Source organism: Eubalaena glacialis, chromosome 8, assembly GCF_028564815.1.
Source record: "Eubalaena glacialis isolate mEubGla1 chromosome 8, mEubGla1.1.hap2.+ XY, whole genome shotgun sequence".
Classification (NCBI taxonomy): Eukaryota; Metazoa; Chordata; class Mammalia; order Artiodactyla; family Balaenidae; genus Eubalaena; species Eubalaena glacialis.
The window spans coordinates 62002694-62016173 of record NC_083723.1 but is presented as its reverse complement, the minus strand read 5'-3'; the positions used below and the strand labels follow the sequence as shown (position 1 = coordinate 62016173).

The following is a 13480-nucleotide window of genomic DNA, read 5'->3' as shown; positions in this document are numbered from 1 at the left end:
ATACCATAGGACAAGAACCCTAGGGCTAAGTTAGGTGATCCTAAAGGGAGTCTGTGGTGCCCACAAACAAGCTACATATGGTTTCCCCAGGGTAATAGTATGGGTATACTGACTGCCTTACACACCCCACGGTTGAGTGCAAAAAACCAGCCAATGTGTGGTTTTAAGGAAAGCTCACTTAATAACTAGAAAATACTATATAAACATAAAATACCAGAATGTGAAATCTGGAGTCAAACTGGCTGGATATAAATTTAGACGTCTCTTAGTAAGTGTATACATTAGGAAAGTGATTGAACCTCTCTGCACCTCCATCTCCACACCCCTGACTTTGGGGTTGTTGTGAAGATTAAGTGGGATTGTATGAGAAGCACTTTGCATAAGGCTTGCACCACATCTACACTCCCAAAACCATGTATATTATTATTGCTTCATTTTTCAGATTTTTATTTGGATTGGAAAAGATGCCAATGAAGTTGAGAGATCAGAATCTCTGAAGTCTGGTAAGCTAGATCCCGTGGGCAATTATGACAGTAATTCTGAACAGGTGTTACCAAGTTCCTGACTTCTCTTTTTACCACGTCCTCCAAAACCACGTATCAAAACCAAGAAGAATCTTAGCTTTCATCTTCAGAACTAAAGAGTAATGGAATTTTTTTTAAACTGAAGAATTTCAGAAAAGGAACAAGAAAAATATTTTGTTATCTAATTTAGGATGTAATTATATCAATTTAATCTGAAAATTTTTAATTCACTTAAACACTTTTTTTTTATTATGGAAATAGTAAAACCTCCATAGCTGGTTTAACTTAGATTTTTTTTTTTTAACATCTTTATTGGAGTATAATTGCTTTACAATGGTGTGTTAGTTTCTGCTTTATGACAAAGTGAATCAGTTATACATATACATATGTTCCCATATCTCTTCCCTCTTGCATCTCCCTCCCTCCCCCCCTCCCTATCCCACCCCTCTAGGTGGTCACAAAGCACCGAGCTGATCTCCCTGTGCTATGCGGCTGCTTCCCACTAGCTATCTATTTTACGTTTGATAGTGTATATATGTCCATGCCACTCTCTCACTTTGTCACAGCTTACCCTTCCCCCTCCCCGTGTCCTCAAGTCCATTCTCTAGTAGGTCTGTGTCTTTATTCCTGTCTTGCCCCTAGGTTCTTCATGACCTTTTTTTTTTTCTTTCTTAGATTCCATATATATGTGTTAGCATACGGTATATGTTTTTCTCTTTCTGACTTACTTCACTCTGTATGACAGACTCTAGGTCCATCCACCTCACTACAAATAACTCCATTTCGTTTCTTTTTATGGCTGAGTAATACTCCATTGTATATATGTGCCACATCTTCTTTATCCATTCATCTGTCGATGGACACTTAGGTTGCTTCCATGTCCTGGCTATTGTAAATAGAGCTGCAATGAACATTTTGGCACATGACTCTTTTTGAATTATGGTTTTCTCAGGGTGTATGCCCAGTAGTGGGATTGCTGGGTCATATGGTAGTTCTATTTTTAGTTTTTTAAGGAACCTCCATACTGTTCTCCATAGTGGCTGTATCAATTTACATTCCCACCAACAGTGCAAGAGGGTTCCCTTTTCTCCACACCCTCTCCAGCATTTATTGTTTGTAGATGTTTTGATGATGGCCATTCTGACAGGTGTGAGATGATATCGCATTGTAGTTTTGATTTGCATTTCTCTAATGATTAATGATGTTGAGCATTCTTTCATGTGTTTGTTGGCCATCTGTATGTTTTCTTTGGAGAAATGTCTGTTTAGGTCTTCTGCCCATTTTTGGATTGGGTTGTTTCTTTTTTTGATATTGAGCTGCATGAGCTGCTTGTAAATTTTGGAGATTAATCCTTTGTCAGTTGTTTCATTTGCAAATATTTTCTCCCATCGTGAGGGTTGTCTTTTCGCCTTGTTTATGGTTTCCTTTGCTGTGCAAAAGCTTTTAAGTTTCATTAAGTCCCATTTGTTTATTTTTGTTTTTATTTCCATTTCTCTACGAGGTAGGTCAAAAAGGATCTTGCCGTCATTTATGTCATAGAGTGTTCTGCCTATGTTTTCCTCTAAGAGTTTCATAGTGTCTGCCCTTACATTTAGGTCTTTAATCCATTTTGAGTTTCTTTTTGTGTATGGTGTTACGGAGTGTTCTAATTTCATTTTTTTAACAGGTAGCTGTCCAGTTTTCCCAGCACCACTTATTGAACAGGCTGTCTTTTCTCCACTGTATATTCTTGCCTCCTTTATCAAAGATAAGGTGACCATATGTGCGTGGGTTTATCTCTGGGCTTTCTATCCTGTTCCACTGATCTGTATTTCTGTTTTTGCGCCAGTATCTTACTGTCTTGATTACTGTAGCTTTGCAGTATAGTCTGAAGTCAGGGAGCCTGATTCCTCCAGCTCCGTTTGTCTTTCTCAAGATTGCTTTGGCTATTCGGGGTTTTTTGTGTTTCCATACAAATTGTGAAATTTTTTATTCTAGTTCTGTGAAAAATGCCAGTGGTAGTTTGATAGGGATTGCATTGAATCTGTAGATTGCTTTGGGTAGTAGAGTCAATTTCACAATGTTGATTCTTCCAATCCAAGAACATGGTATATCTCTCCATCTATTTGTATCATCTTTAATTTCTTTCATCAGTGTCTTATAATTTTCTGCATACAGGTCTTTTGTCTCCTTAGGTAGGTTTATTCCTAGATATTTTATTCTTTCTGTTGCAGTGGTAAATGGGAGTATTTTCTTAATTTCACTTTCAGATTTTTTATCATTAGTGTATAGGAATGCTAGAGATTTCTGTGCATTAATTTTGTAACTTGCAACTTAACCAAATTCATTGATTAGCTCTAGTAGTTTTCTGGTAGCATCTTTAGGGTTCTCTATGTATAGTATCATGTCATCTGCAGACAGTGACAGCTTTACTTCTTCTTTTCCGATTTGGATTCCTTTTATTTCTTTTTCTTCTCTGAATGCAGTGGCTAAAACTTCCAAAACTATGTTGAATAATAGTGGTGAGAGTGGGCAAACTTGTCTTGTCCCTGATCTTAGTGGAAATGGTTTCAGTTTTTCACCATTGAGGAGGATGTTGGCTGTGGGTTTGTCATATATGGCCTTTATTATGTTGAGGAAAGTTCCCTCTATGCCTACTTTCTGCAGGGCTTTTATCATAAATGGGTGTTGAATTTTGTCGAAAGCTTTCTCTGCATCGATTGAGATGATCATATGGTTTTTCTCCTTCAATTTGTCAATATGGTGTATCACATTGATTGATTTGCGTATATAGAAGAATCCTTGCATTCCTGGGATAAACCCCACTTGCTCATGGTGTATGATCCTTTTAATGTGCTGTTGGATTCTGTTTGCTAGTATTTTGTTGAGGATTTTTGCATCTATGTTCATCAGTGGTATTGGCCTGTAGTTTTCTTTCTTTGTGACATGTTTGTCTGGTTTTGGTATAAGGGTGATGGTGGCCACGTAGAATGAGTTTGGGAGTGTTCCTCCCTCTGCTATATTTTGGAAGAGTTTGAGAAGGATAGGTGTTAGCCCTTCTCTAAATGTTTGATAGAATTCACCTGTGAAGCCATCTGGTCCTGGGCTTTTGTTTGTTGGAAATTTTTTAATCACAGTTTCAATTTCAGTGCTTGTGATTGGTCTGTTCATATTTTCTATTTCTTCCTGGTTCAGTCTTGGAAGGTTGTGCATTTCTAAGAATTTGTTCATTTCTTCCAGGTTGTCCATTTTATTGGCATATAGTTGCTTGTAGTAATCTCTCATGATCCTTTGTATTTCTGCAGTGTCAGTTGTTACTTCTCCTTTTTCATTTCTAATTCTATTGATTTGAGTCTTCTCCCTTTTTTTCTTGATGAGTCTGGCTAATGGTTTAAGAATTTTGTTTATCTTCTCAAAGAACCAGCTTTTAGTTTTATTGATCTTTGCTATCGTTTCCTTAATTTCTTTTTCATTTATTTCTGATCTGATCATTATGATTTCTTTCCTTCTGCTAACTTGCGGTGTTTTTTGTTCTTCTTTCTCTAATTGCTTTAGGTGTAAGGTTAGGTTGTTTATTTGAGATGTTTCTTGTTTCTTAAGGTAGGATTGTATTGCTATAAACTTCCCTCTTAGAACTGCTTTTGCTGCATCCCATAGGTTTTGGGTCGTCGTGTTTTCATTGTCATTTGTTTCTAGGTATTTTTTGATTTCCTCTTTGATTTCTCCAGTGATCTCTTGGTTATTAAGTAGTGTGTTGTTTAGCCTCCATGTGTTTGTATTTCTTACAGATTTTTTCCTGTAATTGATATCTAGTCTCATAGCGTTGTGGTCGGAAAAGATACTTGATATGATTTAAATTTTCTTAAATTTACCAAGGCTTGACTTGTGACCCAAGATATGATCTATCCTGGAGAATGTTCCATGAGCACTTGAGAAGAATGTGTATTCTGTTGTTTTTGGATGGAATGTCCTATAAATATCAATTAAGTCTATCTTGTTTAATGTATCATTTAAAGCTTGTGTTTCCTTATTTATTTTCATTTTGGATGATCTGTCCATTGGTGAAAATGGGGTGTTAAAGTCCCCTACTATGATTGTGTTTCTGTCGATTTCCCCTTTTATGGCTGTTAGTATTTGCCTTATGTATTGAGGTGCTCCTATGTTGGGTGCATAAATATTTACAATTGTTATATCTTCTTCTTGGATCGATCCCTTGATCATTATGTAGTGTCCTTCTTTGTCTCTTGTAATAGTCTTTATTTTAAAGTCTATTCTATCTTATATGAGAATTGCTACTCCAGCTTTCTTTTGATTTCCATTTGCATGAAATATCTTTTTCCATCCCCTCACTTTCAGTCTGTATGTGTCCCTAGGTCTGAAGTGGGTCTCTTGTAGACAGCATATATACGGGTCTTGCTTTTGTATCCATTCAGCCAGTCTATGTCTTTTGGTGGGAGCATTTAATCCATTTACATTTAAGGTAGTTATTGCTATGTATGTTCCTATTACCATTTTATTAATTGTTTTGGGTTTGTTATTGTGGGTCTTTTCCTTCTCTTGTGTTTCCTGCCTAGAGAAGTTCCTTTAGCATTTGTTGTAAAGCTGGTTTGGTAGTGCTGAATTCTCTTAGCTTTTGCTTGTCTGTAAAGGTTTTAATTTCTCCATCAAATCTGAATGAGATCCTTGCTGGGTAGAGTAATCTTGGTTGTAGGTTTTTCTCCTTCATCACTTTAAATATGTCCTGCCAGTCCCTTCTGGCTTGCAGAGTTTCTGCTGAAAGATCAGCTGTTAACCTTATGGGGATTCCCGTATTTGTTACTTGTTGTTTTTCCCTTGCTGCTTTTAATATTTTGTCTTTGTATTTAATTTTTGATAGTTTGATTAATATGTGTCTTGGCGTGTTTCTTCTTGGATTTATCCTGTATGGGACTCTCTGCGCTTCCTGGACTTGATTAACTATTTCCTTTCCCATATTAGGGAAGTTTTCAACTATAATCTCTTCAAATATTTTCTCAGTCCCTTTCTTTTTCTCTTCTTCTTCTGGGACCCCTATAATTCGAATGTTGGTGCGTTTAATGTTGTTCCAGAGGTCTCTGAGACTGTCCTCAGTTCTTTTCATTCTTTTTTCTTTATTCTGCTCTGCAGTAGTTATTTCCACTATTTTATCTTCCAGGTCACTTATCCGTTCTTCTGCCTCAGTTATTCTGCTATTGATCCCTTCTAGAGAATTTTTAATTTCATTTATTGTGTTGTTCATCATTGTTTGTTTGCTCTTTAGTTCTTCTAGGTCCTTGTTAAACGTTTCTTGTATTTTCTCCTTTCTATTTCCAAGATTTTGGATCATCTTTACTCTCATTTTTCTGAATTCTTTTTCAGGTAGACTGCCTATTTCCTCTTCATTTGTTAGGTCTGGTGGGTTTTTGCCTTGCTCTTTCATCTGCTGTGTGTTTTTCTGTCTTCTCATTTTGATTAACTTACTGTGTTTGGGGTCTCCTTTTCGCAGGCTGCAGGTTCGTAGTTCCCGTTGTTTTTGGTGTCTGTCCCCAGTGGCTAAGGTTGGTTCAGTGGGTTGTGTAGGCTTCCTGGTGGAGGGGACTAGTGCCTGTGTTCTGGTGGATGAGGCTGGATCTTGTCTTTCTGGTGGGCAGGTCCACGTCTGGTGGTGTGTTTTGGGCTGTCTGTGGCCTTATTATGATTTTAGGCAGCCTCTGTGCTAATGGATGGGGCTGTGTTCCTGTCCTGCTAGTTGTTTGGCATAGGGTGTCCTGCACTCTAGCTTGCTGATCGTTGAGTGGAGCTGGGTCTTGGTGTTGAGATGGAGATCTCTGGGAGATTTTCGCCATTTGATATTACATGGAGCTGGGAGGTCTCTTTTGGACCAGTGTCCTGAAGTTGGCTCTCCCACCTCAGAGGCACAGCCCTGATGCCTGGCTGGAGCACCAAGAGCCTTTCATCCACGTGGCTCAGAATAAAAGGGAGAAAAAATAGAAAGAAAGAAAGAAAGAAGATAAAATAAAATAAAGTAAAATAAAATAAAATAGTTATTAAAATAAAAAATAAAAAATAATTTTTAAGAAAAGTGTTTTTAAAAGTAAAAAAAAAAAACAATGGACGGATAGAAGCCTAGGACAAATGGTAAAAGCAAAGCTATACAGACAAAATCACACACAGAAGCATACACATACACACTCACAGAAAGAGAAAAAGGGAGAAAATATATATATATCTTTGCTCCCAAAGTCCACCTCCTCAATTTGGGATGATTCGTTGTCTATTCAGGTATTCCACAGATGCAGGCACATCAAGTTGATTGTGGAGATTTAATCAGCTGCTCCTGAGGCTGCTGGGAGAGATTTCTCTTTCTCTTCTTTGTTGGCACAGCTCCTGGGGTTCAGCTTTGGATTTGGACCTGCCTCTGCGTGTAGGTCGCCTGGGGGCGTCTGTTCTTCACTCAGACAGGACGGGGTTAAAGGAGCAGCTGATTCGGGGGCTCTGGCACACTCAGGCCGGGGGGAGGGAGGGGTACGGATGCGGGGCGAGCCTGCGGCGGCAGAGGCCGGCATGACGTTGCACCAGCCTGAGGTGTGCCGTGCGTTCTCTCGGGGAAGTTGTCCCTGGATCACGGGACCCTGGCAGTGGTGGGCTGCACAGGCTCCAGGAGGGGAGGTGTGGATAGTGACCTGTGCTTGCACACAGGCTTCTTGGTGGCAGCAGCAGCCTTAGCGTCTCACGCCTGTCTCTGGGGTCCGCGCTGAGAGCCGCGGCTCGCGCCCGTCTATGGAGCTCCTTTAAGAGGTGCTCTTAATCCCCTCTCCTTGTGCTCCAAGAAACAAAGAGGCAAGAAAAGGTCTCTTGCCTCTTCAGCAGCTGCAGACTTTTTCCCGGACTCCCTCCCGGCTAGCTGTGGCACACTAGCCCCTTTCAGGCTGTGTTCACGCAGCCAACCCCAGTCCTCTCCCTGGGATCCGACCGAAGCTCGAGCCTCAGCTCCCAGCCCCCACCTGTCCTGGCGGGGGAGCAGACAAGCCTCTCGGGCTGGTGAGTGCTGGTCGTCACCGATCCTCTGTGCGGGAATCTGTCCGCTTTGCCCTCCGCACCCCTGTTGCTGCACTCTCCTCCGTGGCTCCAAAGCTCTCCCCCTCCGCCACCCGCAGTCTCCGCCCACGAAGGGCCTTCCTAGTGTGTGCAAACCTTTCCTCCTTCACAGCTCCCTCCCACTGGTGCGGGTCCCGTCCCTATTCTTTTGTCTCTGTTTTTTCTTTTTTCTTTTGCCCTACCCAGGTACTTGGGGAGTTTCTTGCCTTTTGGGAGGTCTGAGGTCTTCTGCCAGCGTTCAGTAGGTGTTTTGTAGGGGTTGTTCCACATGTAGATGTATTTCTGATGTATCTGTGGGGGGGGGAAGGTGATCTCCACGTCTTACTCTTCCGCCATCTTGAAGCTCCTCCAACTTAGATTTTTATAAATTCCTTTTGAGGAATGCTGTTTTTTCTGGCACAGTTTTTTTGTGTGTGTTTGTGGTTTTTTTTTTTTGTATTATTGCAAAGTAAAGAATAATTATGCTGTAAGAATAATTCCATAAAATTTGGAATTTTTTCAGGCAATAATGAGACTCTTGTGCACATTCCATGGCAGATGAGAGAAGACAATAAGGAATTGTTCATATGGAGTAGCATTGGCTACTTTAGGGCAATGAAAATTTGATTTATTACTTTTATTGGCAGGCTTTTCATTCTATAGTTATTTTACTTTAATTGAAACTAACTAACTTTGTCTTTTAAACTCTTTTTAGCCAAAATATACCTTGAGACAGACCCTTCTGGAAGAGACAAGGGGACGCCAATTGTCATCATAAAACAGGGCCATGAGCCATCTACATTCACAGGCTGGTTCCTGGGCTGGGATTCCAGCAGGTGGTAAACTGAGTTTTGTAGGAAAAAGCAAGCAAACAAACACTATGGGGCAGCTGTCCCATTGCTGTTTGGTGGGGAGAAAGGGGGAGTTGTTTGTTTGTTTGACTTTAGAAAATTAACCTCAGCCATGTGGCTATTTTTTAATGCTTAGTACTGGTTTGAAATTTCTTTTAAACTGGAATTTTCTTATGTTAATATTTTTAAATAACTTAAAGTAAACTTTTGTTATGGACCAGTATTAGCTCTGCTGGATGCTGGCTTATATCTTTCATATGACCTTTTAAAGGAGAAAAGCTATGCGCAGTCTAGGGGAGTTTGTCAGGAAATTTTACAATTCAGGAGTGATTAGCCAAACTTGTACTTTAATATATCAGAGAAGAAAGTTATAAATGCCTTTGAGGTTATTCTCCTTTCTGTGTGTTGTGTTCAAAAGAATCGCATAGTTGCAGTAAGGTTTCCGTTAAGATAGCTTTAAAAGTTTGTTGTTTTCTTTCTTTAGCCAATGTGACTTTGATACCATTAACTCTTAAGTGTCATTTTCTTTCTTTTTTTTTAAGTTTTTGGCCGCACCCCACGGCATGTGGGATCTTAGTTCCCCAACCAGGGATTGAACCCACGCCTCCTGCATTGGAAGGCAGAGTCTTAACCACTGGACCACGGGGGAAGTCCCAAGTGTCATTTTCTAGGAGAAACTTTACCTTTTTGGCCTTTTAAAAAGCCTTTGAAAGCACAGCTCTTTCATGACAAAATAATTTGTATTCATATCCACTTTTGTATATATCTATATATTTGACAGTACATGTTTAATATCACAAAAGATATGTACAAAAATATTTCACTAATCCGGTCTTTCCTCATTAAAATACATCTTTTTGAAAAGGTTGTTGTGACATTTTATTCAAGTGTGATGTGTCAGTTAATTACACAGTTAACCTTAAGGTTACAAATACTTTTATGCATAAATAAATATGAATTTAATTAAAAAAAATTCATTCTCATTACGTAGTCAAAATTAAACTTTTCCATGGTTATATAATTTTCAACTTTAACTACCACAGTGCAAATGAAACCTGGGTCCTGTTAAAAAATACACAGAAGCATATTAACAGTTTTAAGAGTTTGTTTTGAGCAAAAATCGATTTGGATCGGGCAGCGCCAAACCGAACACTCCAGGGAGACTTTCGTGGAGAAAAGGTGGAAACAAAACAAGGAAATTACTACTGATTGGCTACAGCTTGAAGACTAGTTGACTGTGATTGGTTGTGCGTAGGTTTGGATTTCGTAACCGTGAGGCATTTACAGGCTTAGATTTTGATTTGCATACGTCGGCTGCCACGCCATTGGAGCCGCCTCAGTCTAATGCCTCCTCGCTTAACTAAACAGAAAGCAGGCTTTGGGGCCGAAGACGGCACTCCAGGAAAGCAGAAACCGGCTGTGGTGGTAAGCTACGGGGTGGCTGGGTGAGGAGGGGAAGCTATACTTCCATGGGAAGGGGAATCAGAACAGAGATGGCATCTGAGGAATTCTCACCCTCTCTCTGGGGAAATGAAGGGCTGTGGGTTTCAGATTTGGTCCTGGCCTGGGTCCTGGCCTGAGAACGTGGACCCGCGTCCATTACGGCCTGAAAGTGGATGGTCTTGTGGGGACCTGGGGCTTACGTGGGTGGTAGGGAAGCAGTGAGAAGCTGTACTTCCAGGGACTGTTCATTTAATAAATATTTATTAGGCATATGCTTGGTGTCAGGCGCTCTAGAGTCCAACATGAATGAAAATGACAAAATCCCAACGGTCATGGAGTTTATATTCCAGGGAAAAGGCTAATAAAAACAAAATCAATAAGTGATATATTATAAAAATATATTAGAAGATAAGTTCCGTGGAGGGAAAGAGATAAGGAAGGAGGATAGGCAATACTTGGATAAGGGTGAGGTGGGGTACAGATTTCATAGGGTGCTTAGGCAGGAGCGAACCTTGTGATCACACCTGAGCAGAAGACATGCCAAATACTAAGGCCTGGAGGTGGGAGCAAGCCGCATATAATGGGGCTGAAGTCTCAAGAAGCGGGGAGATTCCTTGGGGTTCTCTCCTGTCACCACTGGGCTACAAAACATTCATCTTCAGCAGACCTGCTGTTTAAGCCTGAGTTGTGAAAAGTTTGCTTTCCCAAATCCCAAACCCAAGTACTCAGAGGCAGGGATGGTGATGCCCGACGAGACAGGCGCGGCATCAGCACAAGCAGTGTGGGGAGGATGTAGCCATGGGGGGTGGTCACAGAAATTACCAGCAACAACAGCCGCTGTATCAGGAAGGCTCATGAGTCCTGTGTTAGTGAACTGAAGGGCTGCTGCTGGAGAGAGGGGATGAAGAGCATTTGTAAAAATTACCTGGAAAGGGTGAGCTAGGGAGTTGCTGTTTTCATTTCACACCTAAAACTGATGTGGCTGGAAAAAACACAACACGTGTGAAGTCAGTCTCGGGGAAGGGAACCAATCTCTTCTAAAAAGGCGAATTTGGTGGATTATAGAAGGGCCGTTGTTCTATGATATTGTGTAGTCTTAAAACTCCAGTTATAAAAATAGAACTGCCATATGACTCAGCAATCCCACTGCGGGGCATATACCCTGAGAAAACCATAATTCAAAAAGAGTCATGTACCACAATGTTCATTGCAGCTCTATTTACAATAGCCAGGATATGGAAGCAGCCTAAGTGTCCATTGACAGATGAATGGATAAAGAAGATGTGGCACATATATACAATGGAATATTACTCAGCCATAAAAAGAAATGAAATTGAGTTATTTGCAGTGAGGTGGATGGACCTAGAGACTGTCATACAGAGTGAAGTAAGTCAGAAAGAGAAAAACAAATACCATATGCTAACACATATATATGGAATCTAAAAAAAAAAAATGGTTCTGATAAACCTAGGGGCAGGAGAGGAATAAATACACAGATGCAGAGAATGGACTTAAGGACACTGGGAGGGGGAAGGGTAAGCTGGGACGAAGTGAGAGAGTGGCGTGGACATATATACACTACCAATTGCAAAATAGCTAGTGGGAAGCAGCTGCATAGCACAGGCAGATCAGCTTGGTGCTTTGTGACCACCTAGAGGGGTGGGATAGAGAGGGTGAGAGGGAGACGCAAAAGGGAGGGGATATGGGGATATATGTATATGTATAGCTGATTCACTTTGTTATAAAGCAGAAGCTAACACACCATTGTAAAGCAATTATACTCCAATAAAGATGTTAAAAAACAAAAAAACAAAAACAAAAAACCTCCAGTTATATGTAAAACCACATAGAAATCAGTCTCTTGGATTTGAAAAGCAGTTTCATATAGCCTAATTAATAAATATAAAAGTTTCATACTTTATTTTCTATTTTTCTTGAAAAAAACTATTGCTTGCTAATTTTTAACATGAAACATTAGATAGCTTTCTTGCCTCTGATTTTCCTGAAAGATTTTTGGAATGAAAAACCATAACAAATTTAGCCCTCAGCTACTAGTGCTTTACAGACCTTTCTTTGCTTCAAATAATATAGCACACTGGTTTTTCTGTGAAATTTGTGACAGGAAAATAAAAATAGTGAACCTAGGAAAACCAAGTGCTAATCAGAAATCAGTATTCTAGTCAGAAGTAGCATATTTCAGGAATTTCAAATAAGGTTAGATTATGGCGTTAACTTTGAGCAAAAGAGCAGGAACCAAGGAACCTGTGTAAAGTGAACTATTGTTTTGTCGTCTTAGCATTGTTTGTTTTGCGAGATCATCAGAGAATTGGCTTCAAAATAACTTCTATATTGGACAGATTACTCACAGAGATTAAATTTTAGTCAAAAGAATATTAGTATTCATTATATATAAAGGATGGGTGTGTTGTTCAAAAAAATGTATTTTCAAAACGTTTTTTCTTGCTGTATCTTCAGATTTTTTTCTCCATTATGATTTCTCTCCTTTTAGTTTTAAAGAGTTATGTTAGGTATTTTAAAAGTATGTTACGTATTTTATATATTCTCTAAAATAGTTCTCTCTCTTAAAACCATCCTTATTGTGCTACCTAAAATATTAATGATGAAATATTTTAACGATTGGATCCACATTTTATTGTATATGCCTGGATAAATTCCATATGGTTCAAAAATTTGAATGTGAAAATGAAACTGTGAAAATAATAGATGAAAGCATGGAATTCCACTGTAATGGGGAAATCGTCTCTCAAGAACTGACAGAAGAAGAAAATCAGTAAGGACCCAGAGGTCTCGAACAGCATTCTCAGACAGTTTAACCCAATTGATGTGTACTGAACATTCCACCAATAATGGCAGCATAGCTGTTTTTTAAGGGCACTTAAATTATTTGCCAAGAGAGAAAATATTCCGGGCCATAAAACAAATTTCAACAAATTTGAAGTAAATCATACAAACTATGTTCTCTAACTACAATGGAATTAAAGTAGAAATTCATAACAGGCAGACATCTTGCTAATTTGCACATATTTGGGTAAATGGAAAAATCACAAGGGAAATAAAATATTTTTATTTCAATGAAAATTGAAATACAGCCTATTAAAATGTGTGGGATATAGCTAACTCAGGGCTTAAAAGAAATTTTATAGCATTAAATGCTAACATTAGATGAATAGAAAGGCCTCAAATCAATGATGTAAGCTTCCACCTTAAGAAACTAAAAGAAGAGTAAATTAAACCTAAAGAAAGCAGAGAGAAGAAAATGACTAATACAGAAAATGGGGGAAAATAAGTAAAATCAGGAATAAAAGAGGGGTATCATCACAGAACCTATGGACACTGAAGAGAAAATAAGAAACATAATTTTATGCTTATAAATCTGACATTGATGAAATGGGCAAATTCTTTGGGAGACACAAACTACTAAAGTTAACTCAGGGAGAAACAACTTAAGTAGCAACACATACACACACATTAAACAAATTGAATTCATAGGTAAACCCCTCTGGCAGAGAAAAGCCTAGGCCTAATTAGGCTTCGCTGGTGACTTCTGTCAACATTTGAAAAAGCAATTAAACCAATTCTATACAAACT

At 39.2% G+C, this 13480-nt stretch overlaps 1 protein-coding gene across 1 annotated transcript in view; it reads left to right on the top strand.

The window, feature by feature from the left end:
- The window catches only part of SCIN (scinderin), an 81465-nt gene extending 72209 nt beyond the window's left edge, over positions 1 to 9256 (top strand). The window contains exons 15-16 of the mRNA XM_061197743.1: positions 443 to 503; positions 8293 to 9256. Of these exons, the coding sequence (XP_061053726.1) occupies positions 443 to 503; positions 8293 to 8420 (189 nt within the window). The 3' untranslated portion in view covers positions 8421 to 9256. The remainder of the gene's footprint in view (positions 1 to 442; positions 504 to 8292) is intronic.
- The last annotated feature ends 4224 nt before the right edge of the window (positions 9257 to 13480 follow it).